We start from the raw sequence: 21,445 nt of genomic DNA, 5'->3' as shown, positions 1-21,445 counted from the left end.
CTGACTAATGACCATCTTTCACCTTTGAAGCATCCCCATAATCATGTGATCAAAATTCAGATGCTTGGCAACTGATTCATACTTATGACCACTGCTGTGCCCCAACGTCATGTGATCACCTTTTGCAACCTTTTAACAAGCAAAATCAATGAGAAAGCCAGATTCACTTAACAACTGTGTTAGTAATTTAACAACTGCAGTGATTCCTTTAGCAACTGTGGCAAGAAAGGTAGTAAAATATAGCAAAACTCATTTAACAAATAACTCGCTTAAAAACATGAATTTTGGACTCAATTGTGGTCGTAAGTTGAGGACTACCTGTTAATCACAGAATAGGTAACATTTCAAAAGCAAGGAATACATCGAAACCTAAGCACTGGACAACTGTAACCAACCTGCAAACTTTAGTTACATGTAAGGACCTGCTGTTGAGCACACAAGATAAAAAACCACAAGGGGAGTTAAACGTATGATATATATTGTTTTTCTAGGTGTCTTTAGAGCGAAAAATTAATACTTCTTTTATTTCAAGCATCTTGAACATGTATCAATGTATTTTATGCAGTTTCAGTTAGTAGAAAGTGGGTAATTGTAGTATATCTCTGGAACCAGATGGTGTTCTAAACCACAAAAACACATAACGGTACATATTTCATTAAAATAATCCAAATGGAGGGCTCCTTATGTTACCAATTAATCCATCTTTCCTTCCTTAATGTTCAGAATAACTGATAACAAAAGACCTGTCAGGGCAAGCAACCAGAATCACTCATGAATAACAAAGTCAGTAACTTTATCACCTATGTTACAATAATCTCAACAGACTGTCTTCCCCTGGAATTACCAGATAAAGTATCACGGATCTTGGGGAAGGTCAAGCTTCTGCCACTTGCAGCTAGGCAAGGACTCCAAGCTATGCCTCATTTGACCCTTCCTTCTAGCTCACCCGGCAGTTTCCCAACAAGATCAATTTGAAAATATGATTTCTAAAATATTATGAATGTATTCAATTGATACAAAATATATGTGATTGCTATCTTGTTGTGCTGATATGATAAACCTTTACCTGCAAAGTTTTATCAGCTCCACATGTAGCTATTCTTTGATGGTCTTGGGAAAAACATGCATGGTAAACAGCATCTGTATGTGGATGCACAACCAAACGGTACATGTTCTTCACTGATGTTTTATTGCTAGATTATAGAAAAATAAGATACTATTTTACTCTCTTTTTAAGATTAAATATACATTAATATCTTCAATTTATCAAACCTTAGCAAGACGTGTAACACATGCGTAAACATACTTATGTTCTATAAATAACTATTTCTTAATTTATTGAAGGACTGGAGTCCCTAAAATAATTTATTTTCAAGGACTCAAGGGCTGTTTTAAAAATGTTACTCTTTTTTAATTGACTTGAACATTTAACATCAGCAATCAGTTTTTATATTTCTTGGCTATATATAATTTTATTTCCATGTAAAATTGTACATACATATCTCAATAAAGAAAAAACAAATAGAACAGTAAAATAGATGTACAAGTGGTTACCATGCATGACAATCTATTTGTAGTCTGAGAAATCTGTCTTCCTTCCAGTCTATTATAGAAATACTATGCATACAAATCTATGTGAACTTCCTGGCTGTGGAATTCTGGGAGTTGAAGTTCACACAGCTTAAAGTTGCCAAGGTTTTAGCAACTGAATCCTACCCTCCTTAGTGCAGGAATCCATCCCACCATCTCTTTAGATAACAGGTTCCACTTTCAAATTCCCTTTTCAAACATGAATTGGAATCTAATTTTCTCTAATTTAATTCCATTATTCCATGTCTTGCAGCTTCATTTGGGCTAATCCATAGTTCTGAAGAACTGCTTAAAATATTCCCCCTATTTAAACCTAGACAATATTCAAATGAATCAATCAATGTAAACCATCTGTACTAAAAGCAGGCATTTTCTATTTTTTCCTTAACCAGAAATTCAGTGTCCTACATTAAAAAGTTGGTACTGAAATATTCTGAGAAACAAAAAGAGTTTTATCAGCCAGTTTTTATAAAGCCTGAATAGAACATGTTGTATGAATATAACTTTTAATTGCATGCCTCTAAAGTTTGTTATTGACTTGGGATCAAATATTTCAATATCTGTTTAACAGACTTGGAAAGACATGAAAAAAAGATATATGTTTACATCCATTCCACATAAAGAGATCCTTTACTAAGTTCTTGCTGAGCTCGCAGTTTTGCTTGTCGATACACTTCTGAATTTTCTGGCTGACACAGTCCCAGCTGTACAATGTCTAGAAATGGAAGATGTCCAAGGAGATGTCCATTCAAGGACAAAAATTCCTGGAAGTTTTCACGTGCATTAGTATCCTGTGAATAAGAAATATTTTTGTATTAAAATGGTAGTGGATAATGTCCTGGTTTAGCAAGGAAAACTGAATTAGATGGAATCTTTTAATGATTGCATCAAAGCATTTACCCTTTCTTTCCTTTCCTCACATTGTTGTTTTTTCTAATTGTTGATGTATAATTACAAATGCACTAGAAAGAGACACATTTTTATTTTCTTTACAAAAAAATCCAGAGATTCATCTATACACAAAGTACTATAATAATCATTTACAAAATATCCTTAGGAGTTTTGTGTTCATGCATCAAGTGACATAAATTGTATTCAATAAAACATAAAATAATTTTAACTATAAAAGTTATGTTGAATTTGACTGGTAACTTATCAAATTTGAACAAAGAATTATTATAATTTATTTTACATATTATACCTTCTGATCCAGTATTTTACTGTATTCAACATATTCATGAATCAAATGAGCAGGCCCTACTAATTCTGTTTTTATTTTAATCCAATCTAAGGAGAACATGAGAGCACATAGTTCCTGTAAGAAAAAAATGTAGAGAAAATATGTTATATTCAACAAAATTGTAACCTGTTACATAACTGATTTTTTTAGGGAAAAGAATAATCCCAATATTACTTCATGAAGTACAAGCAGGCTTAAAAATACTACTGAACTTTATATTCATATATGCCAAATGACTCATTAGACTTTACTATATATCTACATTTCATCAGACCTAATATATTAAAATCATTTGGCTAATGTGTGGCCTTAGAAACTAGATTAATAATTTAGTAAATAAATAATATACAAGGTAGCCCTTGATTTACAACCACAGTTCAGAATTTTGGCTGTGAGTCATTGTGGTTGTCAAATAAAATGCCACATTATACTTTGCTCAACTTTGGCCATCCTGGCATTCACAGTTGCAACTGTTAAGCAATTGTAAGGTTATTAAGCGGAGCATGAGTGTGCCTTAGAAGGTGAGAGACCCTCAGTGCAAGCTATGCATGAGTTGGTGTTGTTGCTGCAGTCAGTGCAAAGCAGCAGCTGTCCCAGCCTGGCCCTGTAGTATGGTACTCTCTGACAGAAGGACTGCACCTAGGCCTGAAGCAGAGGTATGTGGCCTTCAGCAATCTCAGAGAACTGCTACCACTTCAGGCCTTGATTTCAGCTTGGTGCCTCTAAGGAATGCCCCCCCCCCCCTACCTATCTATCTATCCTCTACCTAGTCTGTCTGCACAATGCCCCGTTGGCTAACATTCCTGAGGATCTATCACCCCATAGTGGTTGTTGAATTAAGATGTTCTAAAATCATGCTAGAATTGGCTCTGAGTCAGCTTCGGAAAAGAAAGTCTGTGCTGAAGAGGCCACATAGATCTCTCAATGGCAGGAATAAAATGCCTGGACATAGGCATTGGAGAACAGCACAAAGGTAACATTTCTGAATAGCAGTAGTGGCATTAGTGTTTACATTGAGGCCTGAGATGATGACAGCCAGCTAAGATTGTCCAAGACCCCAGGCCAAGGCCAGGGTCAGGCATGGGGCTATGGTTGAATGCAGGGTAGCCTAGATGTGTTTTTGTTTGGGGGGGGGGGGGAGATAGGTAGGAAGAGTTGGAGCATTTCTATAGTTCAATGAGCAGGCATGTTACCAAGCACCTGAATTTTTATTTTGTAACTCTGAGAGCTTTGCAACATTTGTAATTTTAGGCTGTAATTCGCTTTGTTCAGCATTGTTGTCCATTTGAATGGGTTGGTAAGGACTACCAATACATGTTACTTTCTATTTATTATATTAGTAAGCAATATAGTTGCAAAACTTAAACCAGGGTTTTCAGATTGTTATTCTATCTACAGATTGCTATTCTATATTCTTCGATCTATGACCGTAATTAAGTCTGGAATTGCAATAAATTATGCAGTTCATTACAGTGAGCACACCCAATTTTATGACCTTTTTAGCTAAGTGAAAACCACAGTTATTAACTGGCATCACAGTTGTTAGGCAAACACATTATAACCCAATGGCCGATTTCTGCTGGAAACAGGAAGGCTGGTTTCCAGCAGAAAATTTTGTAAATCGTGGTCATGTATCTGTGGGATACTACAAATGGCCGTACATGTGGGTAGCTGCCAAGTGCCCAAAATGCAATCGTGTGGCTGGGGCTAGAATGGCCATCGGAACTTTGGAACCATGTCATAAGTTAACTCAGGGGGAATCCATATTAACTTTGAACAATTGCTAAACAACTATTTCAATTTTCATAGAACCTATTATATTCAAATTCATGAAATTAGTGAAATACTCAAACCTTCTTTTGATACTGCACTGATTCAAAGGACAAAATATTTTATTTTAAGAAATGCATATGAGAATACATAGAAATGCAGATATAGAAAAACATATTTTTGTTTCTTGCAAGTATAGAAACAAAAGCATATTTCATTTAAGCCATAAAACATTTCACAAATTTTCACAAGAAAATTTTCTTTTTTTATATACAAGGTTATAGAAATAAAATTCAGTGCAACTTACATCATGCATATTGGCACCTGCCATATGGTAAGCCAGAAAATTATACCAATACATGCAGTCCTCCTTGGATGAAATATGTGTGTAACACTTATAATATTTCTTGAACTGATGAACTACTTTTTTATGTAGCTCCTACAAAAATCAAATATCTTTTAATACAATAATGGCATTCAAACTAAAATAGTCTCACTACTTTGCAACACTATATTATATTAAAATCTCCCCAAGATACACTGTTATAAAAATAAACAAAGTTCAGTAAATTTTTGGCTTTGTTCACAAACTGAGTATGTTATGCTCTGGTGAAACTATTACTGCATGGAAGTAAAAGCAAAACCAACTGATATCTAGTCTTTTTAACTCTAAATTGAATGCTTGCTTGCATGCAAATATGCGCAGTATTCCAAGCTTGTAGTGCTAGCAGGTTAAATTCATATATTCAACCATTAGGAATATGGACCATTGAACAAAAGGCAACATATATACATGGAGCTTAAGAGAATAAATAACAGATAATCAGAGTTGGAAGAGACCTTGTAGGTCATCTAGTCCAACCCCCTGCCCAAGCAGGAGACCCTACATCATTTCTGACAGATGGAAGCCCAATCTCTTTTTGAAAGTTTCAAGTGATGGCACTCCCACAACTTACGAGGGCAAGCTGTTCCATTGGTTGATTTTCTCACTGTCAGAACAACAAGGGAATCCCTTAAGTAAAAATTTAGCTCTAAATTTCACATCTGTCTTTTTTTGCTAATTGAATGCTAACTGAATAATCTTAACTCACTTCTCTATCGCTCAAGGCCCATAATTCATTAAAATGCATATCAGAGTTAAAGTATTTTCTCTCTTTTTGCTTATACTGACCCATGGCTAGCCCATGTCACAAGGATTTATCAATAAATATTAATAAATAGATTTCCCATATGAACAAAACATATTTATATACAATTCCAAAACTATCTGAAAAGATGAATTAATATCAAATTAAAAATAAAGTCTTCTTTGAGCTATTGATTATGTTTGTTTGCGTAGGTGTGTGGATGTATTTTACCATATATAATGGCAATACTATGAAAGTGGTTTGCCTTCTTCCGAGTACCTAGCTATACAATCTAGCTATACAGTAGTTGTAGTGCCTGGTGATATCCCATCTAAATGTGGACCATATTTGTCCCTCCTTAATTTTTTGAAATCTGCTAAAAACAGCTAGATACTGCCACTAATAAGTGTAAAATAGGAAGTGCAGTGAATTCTAATATATTATGACTGACTTTTGTACTATTATTATACATGGCTTCTTAAATAAATCATTTTTCAAAATAAAACATACTTGAAGCTCATTGAGATTCTTCTCCATAAGAAAATCAAGTTGGAGAGCATGCAAATAATAACAGAATGATTTTCCATTTCGATCACAAAATAGTAGAGATTTGTTGACAAATTTCTGCAGTATGTCTTCAACTTCTTCAATCTCCATATCCCAAAGAATACAAAATACCTAACATGCAAACAAAAAAATATAAATGCAATGAATAAGCAGATTAGTAGTTTTCCCTTCATTAGGTAAAAATAATCTGAGAAATACAATAGAACATAATGATATCTCATTTGCAAATTGTGAAAAGACAAGTTGTTAGTATGGAAACATTCTACAGACAATATAAATCCTGAGTAAGACTATTTTCAATTTCCTAAAATTGTTGCTATGCTTTTTATTTTGTTAAATATAGATTGAAGTTAAACATTTTAAAGAATATTTACTATTTAGTGATTGTCCTTTTAAAATAAAAAAGAAATCTCAAAATTAGATTTGCAATTCTGATTTCAGAAATGAAATGAACTAGCACATTGCTAATTATGCACAATTTTCCTTAAATATTTAAATAATATACAGGGAAGCAGGAATAATGTTTGTGGTATGATTATCAATATTGCAGATTTTAATATGCACTGGTAAAATTTATACCATGATAGTTATATACTTTTTGCTTCAGAAAAATGTATAATCCTGAAGAATTTTAATTAAATTCCGTTAGTGTTTAAACTATTTAATAAGATATCTAGATATTTATACAGCAAGCATAATAAAGTTAAATATCGTTAAGGCTATAACTGTATTCATTCTAAGGCTGAAGTATGTACCAATAAATACAACAGAAATCCTACTGAATTCAGTGGAAGAATGAATATAAACTAATCTTGCATGTGTCAATTTTCCAGAAAGTAAATATTATTCTGTAACTACACCAATTGGTTAGATTTGCTAATAATAAACCCTATTTTAAAAGATATTTATCTGTTATCATCTTAACTGCTAAGCAGACCCGCACAACTAGCTCTGTTAAGCATCTATGGAGATTCTCAGTCATCTAGGTCAGGGGTCCCCAACCACTGGGCCGCGGACCGGTACCGGTCCGTGGATCATTTGGTACCAGGCCGCAAAGAAAATAAAAATAAAATAAAAATGGCGGCTTTCTTCGCCTTCGGTGAATGCTGCTGGGATCAGGGATCAAGGACACAAATGAAAGACGGGGAGGGAGGAAGCGACCAAAGCCTGTCCTGCTCTCCGGCTCAGCGGCTTCGGTTTCCTCCCGCCTCGTTCCTCTCTCAGTCGCTCTCTCGCTCCTCCACCAGCCCAGGAAGAAACTGCTTCAAAGAAGCCGGCAGGGTGGCTTTTCCTGTCAGCGCAGCTCCTCCGAAGCGCCCGTTCACCCCCACCCCGCTGCCCGCGGTTCAATCCTGTGCTCCGTTCTGCCTGCCTGCCTTTGTCTCTGGTTGTTTCGGAGTAGCTTTGGCTGAGAATAATAACTATTCACCTTTTACTCAGTCAAAGCTGCTCCGAAACAACCAGAAACGAAGGCAGGCAGGCAGAACTGAGCACTGGATTGAACCGCGGGCGGCGGGGTGGGGGTGAACGGGCGCTTCGGAGGAGCTGCGCTGACAGGAAAAGCCACCCTGCCGGCTTCTTTGAAGCAGTTGCTTCCTGGGCTGGTGGAGGAGCGAGAGAGCGACTGAGAGAGGAACGAGGCAGACACCTGAGGGATAAGGCTGAGGGAGGGAGGGAGACACCTGAGGGATGAGGCTGAGGGAGGCAGGGCTGAGAGGCAGGGCTTCTCAGCCATCCTGCAGGGATTTGTCCTGAGCCTCCCTGAACTTGGTGGTTTGCTGGCAGACGTTTTATTACCCGACTAGGTAACAACATCAGATGTTATCTAGTCAGGTAATGAAGCGTCTGCAAGCAAACCACCAAACTCGGATTCCTCCCCCTCCTTGAAAAAGTGTCGTCTGTCTCTCCCCTCCCCCCGCCGCCGGTCCTTGAAAAAGTGTTTCTGAGTGAAACTGGTCCCTGGTACAAAAAAGGTTGGGGACCACTGATCTAGGTTGTGGTTGTCCCCGAAGTGCTTTTTCAAGAGTTAACTGGACTTACTCATGAAAGTCTTGTTGCCTCTTGAAAAAGCACCTTTGGCATAGCTCTATGAAGGTACATAATGACTTCTTGGTCAGATCTGAAAGACATACTTCTAATTTTGCACTGAAGGAAAAGAGATTAAAAACCACAAATTAGTAATAAGTGCTATGGTTATAAGACAGTTGAAATATTTATTTATTGAATTTACATTGCCGCCTATACCCATGGCGACTCAAGGCAGCTTACAGAATGTAAAACCATATTTAAACTAAAAAAACCCAATAAAAACTAACAAAAGGAATCAAATAAATTAATAAACTACAATAGAACAAAATCTGGAAAAAATTAAATAAAAAATCACTCTCTGCCCCACCTGTAGATCACAGGAGCCATTTGATGAGCTCCATCCTGCTCTGGTTCCCCAGGCCTGCTGGCAGAAGCAGGTCTTCAGTGTCTTCCGGAAGAGAATTAGACAGGGGGCCTTTTTAATCTCTGGGGGAAATGATGTTCCAGAGAGAGGGGAGCCATCACGGAGAAGGCCCTTCTTCTGGGTCCCACCAGGCGTATCTCCCTCAGGGATGAAACCTGCATCATTCCCTGCCCTCCCCACTCTAATGGGTCAGGTAGATGTGACTGGCAAGAAACGTTCCCTCAGATAACCTGGTCCCAAGCCATGAAGGACTTTAAAGATGACAACCAGCACCCCGAATCGCACCCAGAAGCAAATCAGCAACTAATGCAGCTCCTGCAGGAGAGGTGAAACATGTGCATACCAGGATCTGCACAAAACCATGAGGGCTGCTGCATTTTTGCACCAACTGGAGATTCCGGATGTTCTTCAAGGGCAGCCCCATGTAGAGCATGTTGCAATAATCAAGATGGGAAGTGACTAGGGCATGAGTGACTGTGAGTAGGGACCACTGGTCCAGGAAAGGGCATAACTGGTGCACAACCCACAGTTGTGCAAAGACCCTCCTGGCCACGACTGCCACCTACTCTTTCAGCAAGAGTCACGAGTCCAGGAAAACCCCTAAATAATGCACAGGGTCTGTTTGGGGTAGTGCCACCCCATCCAAGACCAAAAGTGGCAATTCTCCTTGAGCCAACGAACCCCAAACCCAGAGTCACTTGGTCTTGCAAGGGTTTAGTTTTAACTTGTTGCTCCCCAAATATGCTCATGAATGGGTATCATTACAGCAACAGGTTTCTTTATAATGCTGTTCAAAATGACGTTCAATCATCTTTAGGAACCTTAAATCATGCTTTACCTTCAAAATATTGTTTTAAAATGTATTTTACCTTTGAAGGCACTTTAACATCCTTTTGAAGAACAGAAAGATCTCTGTAATAAACTTTAAAATTTTCTGGCAACATATCAACACTTATAGACATTGCTTCATCAAGTGCTTCATAATCATAAGATGAGGATTTTCGTATTCTTTTAAACTGTTTGTTTTGAAGTTGTCTAAGGTAGTATTCCCAACGATTGGGAAAGTCTCGTAATAAGGCTCCTATTAATGATACCACGAGAGGAGAACCTATAATAGAAGACTTGGTAACAATAAAACTGATCAAAAAGAAATCAATTTGCTTTTTGAAGGTGTCACGGGGGGGAAATATAAAAAAAAACAAGGAAGTTAAAAATTCTCTAACTATTCCCCATCATATCAAATGACCCTTTTCATCTCTGTATTCAAAAGTATACTTAAGAACAATTGACCGAATTACCAGGTATGGCAAAATTAACTATTCTGGTAAGAGACAATGGACTAGACTGGTTTATAAGAGACTGGAAGCCATTTGTGAATGGTTAACAAAAGGATTTGAAGACTATGGAATAATGTTTGCGCTAACCTGTTGACTTGTAAAAAAAAATATATGTACATGTATGTGTGTTTGCATGTGAAGTTGGATCTATTTGATTATCAGATAGAGACTCCATCACCTGGAATATTTGTTTATTTAATACAACGTTCTTGTTAAATAGGGATCGGAAAACTTATAACTATATATAGACCTATTATGTAAAGGGAAGAATTTATCAGCATCCAGCCGGGATGGATTCTATATGTTTAATGTTACATTTGTTTGATATTTGGGTCATTTTTTTCTCGTACATGTCTTGTACAAGTTTTCTTTGTCATTGTTAGTGTTGAATATATGTTTTTCTGTTTGCATTTTATTATTGTTGATAAAACAAAATAAACATTATACACTGCTCAAAAAAATAAAGGGAACACAAAAATAAGACATCCTAGAGCTGAATGAATGAAATATTCTTATTACTTTGTTCATTACATAGTTGAATGTGCTGACAACAAAATCACATGAAAATTATCAATGGAAATTAAATTTAGCAAGCCATGGAGGTCTGGATTTGGAGTTACACTCAAAATTAAAGTGGAAAAAAACACTACAGGCTGATCCAACTTTGGTGTAATGTCCTTAAAACAAGTCAAAATGAGGCTCAGTAGTGTGTGTGGCCTCCATGTGCCTGTATGACCTCCCTACAATGCCTGGGCATGCTCCTGATGAGGTGGCGGATGGTCTCCTAAGGGATCTCCTCCCACACCTGGACTAAAGCATCCCCCAACTCCTGGACAGTCTGTGGTACAACGTGGCGTTGGTGGATGGAGCGAGACATGATGTCCCAGATGTGCTCAATTGGATTCAGGTCTGGGGAACGGGCGGGCTAGTCCATGGCATCAATGCCTTCGTCTTGCAGGAACTGCTGACATACTCCAACCACAGGAGGTCTAGCATTGTCGTGCATTAGAAGGAACCCAGGGCCAACCACACCAGCATATGGTCTCACAAGGGATCTGAGGATCTCATCTCGGTACCTAATGGCAGTCAGGCTACCTTTGGCGAGCACATGGAGGGCTGTGCGGCCCCCTAAAGAAATGCCACCCCACACCATTACCGACCCACTGCCAAACTGGTCATTCTGGAGGATGTTGCAAGCAGCAGAACATTCTCCACAGAGCCTCCAGACCCTGTCACGTCTCTCACATGTGCTCAGTGTGAACCTGCTTTCATCTGTGAAGAACACAGGGCGCCAGTGGCGAATTTGCCAATCTGGGTATTCTCTGACAAATGCCAAATGTCCTGCACAGTGTTTGGCTGTAAGCACAACCCCCACCTGTGGATGTCTGTTTCTGACTGTTTGAGCAGCCACATGCACATTTGTGGCTTGCTGGAGATCATTTTGCAGGGCTCTGGCATTGCTCCTCCTGTCCCTACTTGTACAAAGGCAGAGGTAACGGTCCTGATGCTGGGTTGTTACCCTCCTACGGCCTCCTCGTTTCCTGATATACTGGCCTGTCTCCTGGTAGCGCCTCCATGCTCTGGGCACTACGCTGACAGACACAGTAAACCTTCTTGCCACAAACATTCTTGCATTGATGTGCCATCCTGGATGAGCTGCACTACCTGAGCCACTTGTGTGGGTTGTAGACTCCGTCTCATGCTACCACTAGAGTGAAAGCACCGCCAGCATTCAAGTGACCAAACCATCAGCCAGAAAGCATAGGAACTGAGAAGTGGTCTGTGGTCACCGCCTGCAGAACCACTCCTTTATTGGGGATGTCTTGCTAATTGCCTATGCTTTCCACCTGTTGTCTATACCATTTGCAGAACAGCATGTGAAATTGATTGTCAATCAGTGTTGCTACCAGTTTGATTTCACAGAAGTATGATTGACTTGCAGTTACATTGTGTTGTTGAAGTGTTCCCTTTATTTTTTTGAGCAGTGTATATATAAATACACGTAAGAACAATTCATATCCATTCCAAAATAATTATTATTTCTTCTGTCCTTTAAAAAATATAGAATTTTAACATTCTCAGGGTCTATTTGCAGCCTCCTCCTTTCTGACTTTGAGTGTTTGAAGCTAGATGCAAGAAGAAACGCAAAGGGAGTTTAAACAGGTCTTCAAGAATAATGCAAGCACAAAGTTTATGAAGATCTGAAATATTTTCCAGAAAAAGAATTTTTGCATATAGTACAAGAAGTGGAAAAACAAAATAAACCATTTTTTTTGTATTTTCTACTTATTATAATAGATATTGAAATTCTGAAAAAGCAAATCATACAGGTTAAAATAGAAAACAAAGTTCAAGTTGCTTTGTCTTTTAAAATTTAAAAACACTAAGCTGCTCAATGACTACATTTCAATTTTAAATTTGCATATATGTAGTTACAAATATGTTGAAAATCTATTATTTTTTTGATGCACAGGCCTATTAACATAAAATGAAAAAGTTTACCTTTGCATTCTCTAACAATATGATCAGCTGTTTCCGGCAGCTCTGTTACTTTCATATTAACGAACAGGGATAATATTTCAAGTGCTTTTTCATGTGCCAATCCACTTTCCACAGAAACTTCATATTTATTGCCTGAATACAGGATCAGAAATAAATATTTTATTTAAAGCATAAATGAGTTTCTCCACAACTGAATTAAAGTGCTATTCACCCATCTTTGAATCTTTGTATTGCCATGAGGTTTGTTGCTCCATTGCCAATTCTTGTCTTGCCTCAGTTTTCATTTACTTTGAATAGTTCTGTTCCATGAATGCACGTGTACTCATGGTAAGCAAAGCAACTGGTTTATCTCATAGGCTTTGCTTTGTTCTGTCTTCTGCAAGACATTAACTGGCAGTTTGAAAAATCATCTGCCAATCATCACATTGGAAAAGGAATTGAACAGTCTGGTTAATTTCATTAGTTTTTGATGTTTAAGGAAAATTCTACATTTAAGGATACATTTTGTTATTTTTTTTTCTTATATAACTGTTTCATTTTATCAATTTATACAGAATTAACAAGAGGTAATATTCATTATTCAGTCGCACTGTGTATTTATAAGATTGCATGATATATTGTTTATATCATCCCTAAAAGAGCTTGGAATTGTTTTATACTGAAGCTGAACATGTTATTCTAAGTTTCTAGAATTCTTCACATTTCCATTTATACTTTACTTTTTACAGAATATATTTTGTTTGGAATATTTAAAGCCACACTTTTTGACTAATTTTCCCCACAAATCTCAAATATGTAGGTTACATTATTCAGATTATTTTCTATAATTTAAACATAATGGCAACAAGATAATTTTGCAATCTCTCTGTTACTACTACTAGTATATCTCCAAGGTGACATTATTTTTGGTTTAATATAATGGATGTATCACTGTATGCTATTAATAATGGAATAACAGCAACAAAACTCTTACCACTATGAAAGGTAACTATGAGACATACATAAAGTAAATTAAATAAAAAATATAGTATATATTTGCAGTGGAGGAATATATGAAAACAAATATATGCAGTGGAGGAATAAAGGAAAACAACCCTTACCAGTTACAGAATCCGCTATACTCCTGTCTCTACTGGTGATAAGAATCTGACACTGATTATTAAAAGCTTTTAAAACCCAGGAGTCCCAAATATCATCAAGTACCAAAAGAGATCTGTTACAAAAAAGGATATAAACAGCACATCTACTTTAAGAAGGTTTTTCATATGTAACAAAAAATTTCCTTTTTTAAAGTATCCTATCTAAACAGGAGCCCAATGTAATTCCAGAAAATAGCAATGTTTTGCAATGTACAAACATATGATATATATACATTCCTACATACTTTGAAGCCCTTTTTGAAATCAAGTCCAAAGCATAGTGTAACATTTTAATTGCATCCTTCACAGTATTTGAATTTAACTATTTTAAACTTTGGTTTCTTTTTTAATCAAAAAGAGCCTTACAGATCAATGCTTTTCTTAAAGATAAATTTGGCATTTTGGTTTAATTTATGATAAAATGGGGGGGGGGGGAAGGGAGGCAAAAAATTAAAAATAAAAACTAAATATTAGTCTGAATATTTATGTATGCATATATACATAATGTATGCACATTCACAATTATATTTCTCAGTACTGTTATGATATTCTCTTTCTGGAAATTTTAAATCATTTTTTCAAAATTGAAAATCTTCAACAAAACACATCAACAAAGAAAGAATGATACATCTTTTATGCCTAAATCACAGCAAACAAAATCAATTATTTTGACTGATCTTTCAAATCAATCATGATTTATTTATTTTTAAATGTATATACTATTCTCTCTACAAACAATAACATTCTAATATTACTTGAGCTGAGAAAGTGAAACTGGCCCAGTGGGTGTTTGTGCCTAATAGACGACTAGAACTCATGGCCTGCTGATTTCTAATCCAGCAATTTAACCAGTACATTAAACTTCTGGTATATAGCTTAAAAGTCTGAAAAAGAGAGTCAATGCACTTCAGAAAATGAGCAATTATAATTTAAGTTGATAGATACTAATAAGTTTGAAATTTACTTATGCAAAAAATAACACACTATGGATTTTAATTCAGAATCCCTGATAATTAAGCTTTAGACTTTCACTATTCAATGAAAGAATACATGTAAATAAATAATTATACAAATAAAACATCAGAATGACAACTATTAGCTTTATATGGAACCAGTTCACTAATATGTTGTTATAAACCATGATTGCTAGAATTTTAAGCAACATAGAATATTCATTGGAAACCTCCATAAATGTAAGAATTTGAAACAAATAATTTTAGTCAAATTGATTTAAAATTAAAAATAGCAAATACAACTTGGTTCTACTGACATTACCTTGGTCTCATGCGCAACAGTAACAAACGGAGGCGATCTTTTGCTTCCTCAATATTAAATGGTGGCCTTTGTGAATATGTGAAGTCCTGGTCTAATCTCAGGCAAAGATTTTGGAGTTTCATTAACAGACCTGCTTTATCTTGTTTTCCAATAGAAACCCAATGCACTCCTCCTGGAAAGCAATCTAAGAAAAAAATGCATGTGAAAATTAAAACATATTAGTGAACATCAATGAGTCTTAAGTGAAATCCCCAAATATAATGAGTTGGGGCTATGTAAAAAGTTGACTGAACAATGACAGTCATTACTTTCCTCTGTCTTTTTGTCTTCCCTAGTTATTACTTTTTCCTATGTAAGACTAAACATTGAGAAGAGAGGCTGTCTTCTTTATAAGAGCATATACATAAGTCAAATTATCTTCAGAAGGAACAATAGCATGAATCTCCTAAATATTAGATGGCTCCATGATACATGTATCAAACTATGTAATTCTATTCTTATTGTTTTTACAGTTCTCTGCAGCATTTGATTATCCTGGCTAATTCTGTAAATGTAAGCAAGTTTGAGATCAATTAGCACTCAAACAGGAAACACAAAAGCCTGAAATAGGAAAAATAAACTGACATTAACAAACTACTTCCATTCTGTTCCCAAGCTATGATCCTACTGAGCACAGTAGAACAGCTCAGTTTAGAAGGCAACACCATTTTTTGTTATTCTTCATAAAGTATAGTTTTTAGAGAAAATGATTTCATGATCAGAAAGAGTTTATTGTTATATTTCTGTATATACTTGCAGATAATTAGGTGGCAAAAGAGACCCAATGAATGTGAATTAGGATGCTACATTAATAGAAAATATATAAATACCTTTTAAAAGATCGTGGTTACGTAGAGTTTCTGCTGCTAAAACAGACTTTCCACAGCCCGCCATGCCATAAACAATCACCAATCCTGGATCATTTCCTAACCTGTATAGGTTCTTCTGTATTTTTTTTAGTAATTCTGGACGAGTAACAAATACTCCTGGCCTCTGTGGAACGTCACCTTCACAAAGGATAGTCTTAACTTAAATTCAGAAAGGAAAGATAAATAAACAAAAATAATAGCAGCCAGTATCATAAGATGGTACAGAATAAAGAACAGCAAAATAATTTTGACTTTAATACTATCTTCCCCTCCAGTACAGACTCCTATTTAGTGCCTCCTATTTGCAATCCCTGGAGATGGTCCAGCAAAGTATCATGGTCAGTGGTATTGAAAACTGTCGAGAAATCCAGAAGACTCAAGATGGGCACACTACAGTTCTCCAAAGGTTATTCACAAATGTGACCAATACAAAATTTAATTACCATGTTTTCATGCTTTTTTTTGGTCTGGGACTGTAATCACTTTAAGATGAAAAGGCTACTATATGAGAAACATTGTGAATACCATTAACAATTATACTAGCTAAGAAATTGGAATAATCCATTGTTTTGTTAGCTTTTCTTATTCACGTATAAGAACACAATTTTATGCATCAATAAACATAAAATACAGTTTTTAGTAGCTTAAATTCCTATACATTACTCACAAAATTATTACAATCCATTATAAAAAATATCCAGCAAATATTAAATCATTTCGAAATTAAAAATCATTTAGAAATGGAGATTATGTTGTAATTCAGTGTTTCCTGAAATTGTAATTTATTTTGTTATAATTCAATCAAATTTAACTTAAAAGTATGACTGAGTCAGTGAGAAACACTTTTAGGTAAATATTACAAACCTCTCACTCTTAATAATTATTTCTGTGAAAAAGTACACCCACACCACGACATAGGAAGTTAATTAATTTATGTTGACTGGGGCAACATATAAAAATTAAAAAAAAAACATAACTAACCATATGAAGTTATACCATCCTCAGAATTATTTTTATTTGAAGGTGAAATAATAGGGAGGCCATCTTGAAGGAGAGCAGCAAGATCTTTGTATCCTTCCTGTTGTAAAGCATTATAAAAAGATATATATGCATAATTGTCTTTGGCAATAATAAATTTTAGAAGCATAGCTGCCCGTTCTTTTCGAGTAGTCTAGTAGAGAAAAGAATAAAATGTAGATTTAGTACAATCTATTTACCATTCAGCTTTAAAATTCTACAATTTTAATATGCACTAGAAAGTGATGTTACTAAAATTGTTTATACTTCTTGTGAAGATGGAAGTCATTTCTGTATTTTTCATTTTCTTTAGTACATTCTTAATTTTCCTTCTTTTCTATTTTTATCTTTTGTGTTTTCTTTTCTTTTTATTCTTTTCTTTAATTAATTTGTGTTAATTTTTATTGTTGTGTGCCAAAGAAACCCTTTCAGTATGCACTTGATATTTTTTTCTGGATTGATGCATCAACTGAATCAAGAAAAGATGACAAATCCTACACTATTTAGATTTTAGAAAACATTCTTGGCTAAGTTAAATGCTTTTGCAATCAAATGGGAAAATCATATCTAGTCTAAGATTCACTGAGTTCATTGGAATGTACTTCCAGGTTAATGTCCACAGATCTGTATAGGATTATTGAAATGTTCTCAGTATAATAATTAAGCAGATAATATATATTAATATATTATCACCACCTGAACATACAAATGCTCATATATGGGCAACTGTTTATAAGGTCTTAAAAGAAATTAGTTCCCCAAAAATTGTATGTCAAAAATACTCAAGCAAGTGCTCTCTTTAAAGAATTGCAATCCTCAAAGTGGGAAAATTGAAAGAATAACAATATAGATATGGCATTTTATTTGATAAATGTATAAGGTATTCCTTTTGAAGAGCTGAATGCAGTTTAATTTTGTCCTCACAGAGCAACTATGAAGTAAATTGGGCTGAAAGAGACTAACTGATCGAAAGACACCACCCTATGAGCATCATGATTAAGGGTAGGCATGAACTCAGATCTCCATAATCCTAGTCTAGCACTTTGATCACTACATTATAATGACTGATTCAAACAGAACATGTTTATTTTGTTTATATACTTAAACCTAATTTTATTACTGTAAGAATTATTATAAAGTTACAACAAATTACTTAGATTCAGAGTGAGGCTGCTAGTCTACATTTACTAATTCAGGGAGTCAACCTTTGAATTCTGCTGGAGAGGGGAGATATTGTAGGAGACCATTAGTGATTCCTGGGACATTTTGATAGATAGTTCTTATATCTATTTGTTTTTAATTCTATTACTGCATCAGGTATGAATGCTATTTACTGTCAATTTAAGATTGGAGCAGTATACCAAATCAATAAGTAAATAATAGTGAGCTCAATGACCTTTTTTTAAAAATTAGAATTATAGACCAGTTACATCTCTTGAGAAGACATACATAGAACTACTCCAAAAAGATTAATTTTCCTACTGAAAAGTAAAAATATAAATGCCCACTTAATTCCCATTGAAATGTGCAACTAATTTCATATATATTCCACTTAATGTTGTTACTAAACTTCTTTATTTTTAATACTGATATTTTTTCTGTCAAAAAATATCCAAAAGCACTCTGACACTTGGTTTCAACAAGCTGTTATATTAGCACAAATGTAAGCTAGAACAACTTTAAGAAATGTAATTGTAATTATTTGCTATTTCACTTTTGCTAATTGTTGTTACGTTAACAGACTAATAATTACTAGTACTTTTCTGCTCTTGTGTCACCTGAGTCCCTTGTATACAGCAATAATGATTCTAGAGTTACATACAACCTTGAGTGAAAGGGGTTACAGATTATCCCTGGGGTCCATACCAAAAATCTGGGTGCAGCCACATGAGGCCTCAAGTATGACATCATGCCCCACTGTTCTAAAACTTTATATATTAACAATATTTCTATTCTAACATAAACAAAAGGACAAAAACCTTTAATAACCTGAGCTTTTACTTTCTCCTCTTCCATCACTGTCAAGGTATCATCAGCAACCATATGATCCATTAGATAAGATGTCTTGATATCCCTTTCCAAAGCTTGGCGGTTCATTAGCAAATAACTTCTAGCTCTCTGGTCCATGTTTACTGTTCCTTTTAGCTGAGTAATCCTATGAGCTAACCAAGACAGAAAATTTCACAGTTATAATGTACAAGTATCATTTATATGCTACTTTAAAAATGATAATACAGAACCTTGAATTACTAACATTAATTAATATTGCAACTTACAATAAATTATTGAACAGTTGTCAGCTACCTTTGGACTTCAATACTGATACCTAGTCACCAGTGAAAAATTGTGGCAGATGACTACTTAACATCAACTCTAGAATGAACCCAAGAATTGTTCAATTTAATTTTCCTGAAATATATTTTTCAATTATAAAATGGTACTGATACCATATAACTGCAAGCTCTTCAATTGCACTAATACATAGTATAAAGAATGAGGAATAAGAAAAATAAATCCAAAATTATGTGTACTAGGGACATTGGTATATAACTTAATTACAACCATTCGTTTAGTGACCTTTCAAAATCACACTATTGAAAAAAGTGACTTATGACCATTTTTAACCATTCCCCATGGTCACATGATCAAAATTCAGATGCTTGGTAACTGGCATTTATTTATGAGGGTTGCAATGTCCTGGGGTCATGTGATCACTTTTGTGATCTTCTGACAAGTGAAGTCAGTGGGGCAGCCAGATTAATTAACTGTGTTACCAACTCAACAGAAATTACAACAGAATTTTTGTCTCCAGAACAGAAATTTTATCTTCCATTGTGGTCATTAATTAAGGGCTACCTATATACAAATTATTCAGTTGTTCAGACATTTTCTAAGATGCATTACCCAATATTTAATTTAGATGCAGTTCCTACCGAAGTATTTTAGCATTTATTTAATGAATTACATAAAAGTTAACTTCAACTATAAATTTTCTTTAAACAGTCAAAGAAAACAGTCTAGTCTGATATCTTTAAATGATATACTTGCCTTTCTAGAACATCACATATATGCAATTTATAACTGAAAAATAAAGATAATTATTTCTGTATTAAATTTGTTTGCCACCCATTTTACAAGGGACTTAAAATGTTAAAAGGAATAAAATTATACAAAAACATGTATATAAGAATAAAATACAAAGTATATAACCATAAGAAGCAAGGTTCAGAAATAAATGCAATCTGAAAGTTAATGTTTAACAGAAAATACTAATTAGCCTAAGAAACAGATTTACAGAAACAATATAGATTAATAAAAAGGTTCAAATTTGATATAACTGTAAAATGTAAGATAAAGTAACATTTTAAAATTTAAGCACAAAGTATTGGAATCTAACTGCATGTACGTTAATATACATTATCAAACACCAGACCTACAAAGATACTTAAGTAAATTACATATACTCTAAATACAAAATATTGCACATAAAGCACATACTGTTACATTGCTTGCAATATGACTATTTAGCTGAAAAATGTATGCAACATAAAAATTTATTTCTTCAACAATAACGTAACTTAAACCTGTTCTAGGTCAATAAAAAGAGAAAGTGACATCTAGAGAATAGAGTTGTAAGTTTTCAGGATTGTGTAGGTTTAATTTGCCTCTATCAGAGGCATATCAACAAATTAGAATAATTTGATGCAACAAAACACTAACTTGGAGATTATCCACTTATAGTTCATTAGGACTGTCTTGTACATTCAGAAGCTAAATATTCGACGGACGAATAATCTGGTGAAAAATTCTTGCCTCCACTTCAAACATGCCCTTACACTATTTCATGCTACTTAAAATATTCAATATCCACCACTTGCCTTCTAAATATACGGGAGTAGATTTTTTTCAACACAGAACACGTTTCTTTATGTAGAATAGCTCTAACTAAAACCGAAAATACAAAGGGCGACTTTTCCGATCTGCCTATTTAAAGAAAGGGGACGTCCTGCTGCAAATTCTCTACTGCCCGCTCCGCTTCTAAAGTTGGCCCGCACTATTTTTGACCTCGACAGCCCCTGCCCCCTCGCAATCTCCAACCCATCTTCAACGCGCTTTTGTTTATTTTCTCTCTCCTTCTCTCTCATTGTCTTGTCTACCGTCTCCACGCCCTCAGGCTTGCTGCACGGTTACCTGAAGCGTAAGCAGTGTTCGTGGAAACGAAAGGGGCTGCCTCGATGAAGCCCTTGCAGCCTCTCAGTTTTGAATTCACCCCATCTCAGTTGCCCCCTCAGTTGGGAACTCGGGAACTAGCGGCCACTTCCTCCTTCGCGAGGCGAATCGAGGAGGCAAAGGGCGAGAGGGGCGGGGTAAAGCCGAGGCGAGCCTCGGCTAAAGTTCCTCGGGGAAGGGCAGTTCGGTAGAAGCGGAGCAGGCCGCCGCCCGGCAGCCACGAGGCTCCAGGAAACAAAGCCGACGTCTCGTGCGCGAGCCACTAGCTCACCGTCCTGGCTCAGCACGCGC

At 35.5% G+C, this 21,445-nt stretch overlaps 1 protein-coding gene across 2 annotated transcripts in view; it reads right to left on the bottom strand.

Moving 5' to 3' along the window:
• APAF1 (apoptotic peptidase activating factor 1) overlaps nucleotides 1-21,297 on the bottom strand; it is a 51,139-nt gene extending 29,842 nt beyond the window's left edge. Inside the window, exons 1-13 of one of the 2 annotated variants that reach the window (XM_026698144.2) lie at nucleotides 21,116-21,297; nucleotides 18,914-19,086; nucleotides 16,889-17,078; nucleotides 15,869-16,066; nucleotides 15,000-15,183; nucleotides 13,686-13,798; nucleotides 12,586-12,717; nucleotides 9,616-9,854; nucleotides 6,238-6,405; nucleotides 4,908-5,039; nucleotides 2,792-2,905; nucleotides 2,197-2,381; nucleotides 1,067-1,193 (exon numbers count right to left, since the gene is read on the bottom strand). In XM_026698144.2, the coding sequence (XP_026553929.1) occupies nucleotides 1,067-1,193; nucleotides 2,197-2,381; nucleotides 2,792-2,905; nucleotides 4,908-5,039; nucleotides 6,238-6,405; nucleotides 9,616-9,854; nucleotides 12,586-12,717; nucleotides 13,686-13,798; nucleotides 15,000-15,183; nucleotides 15,869-16,066; nucleotides 16,889-17,078; nucleotides 18,914-19,051 (1,920 nt within the window). In that variant the 5' untranslated portion in view covers nucleotides 19,052-19,086; nucleotides 21,116-21,297. The remainder of the gene's footprint in view (nucleotides 1-1,066; nucleotides 1,194-2,196; nucleotides 2,382-2,791; nucleotides 2,906-4,907; nucleotides 5,040-6,237; nucleotides 6,406-9,615; nucleotides 9,855-12,585; nucleotides 12,718-13,685; nucleotides 13,799-14,999; nucleotides 15,184-15,868; nucleotides 16,067-16,888; nucleotides 17,079-18,913; nucleotides 19,087-21,115) is intronic. The other variant, XM_087934649.1, reaches the window with a different exon arrangement.
• Between the last annotated feature and the right edge of the window lie 148 nt (nucleotides 21,298-21,445).

The sequence above is a fragment of the Pseudonaja textilis genome, chromosome 5 (assembly GCF_049901715.1).
Source record: "Pseudonaja textilis isolate UNSWEBS1 chromosome 5, rPseTex1.2, whole genome shotgun sequence".
NCBI classification, from domain to species: domain Eukaryota; kingdom Metazoa; phylum Chordata; class Lepidosauria; order Squamata; family Elapidae; genus Pseudonaja; species Pseudonaja textilis.
The sequence above is the reverse complement of the archived record's forward strand: the minus strand, read 5'-3'. Positions and strand labels throughout refer to the sequence as shown.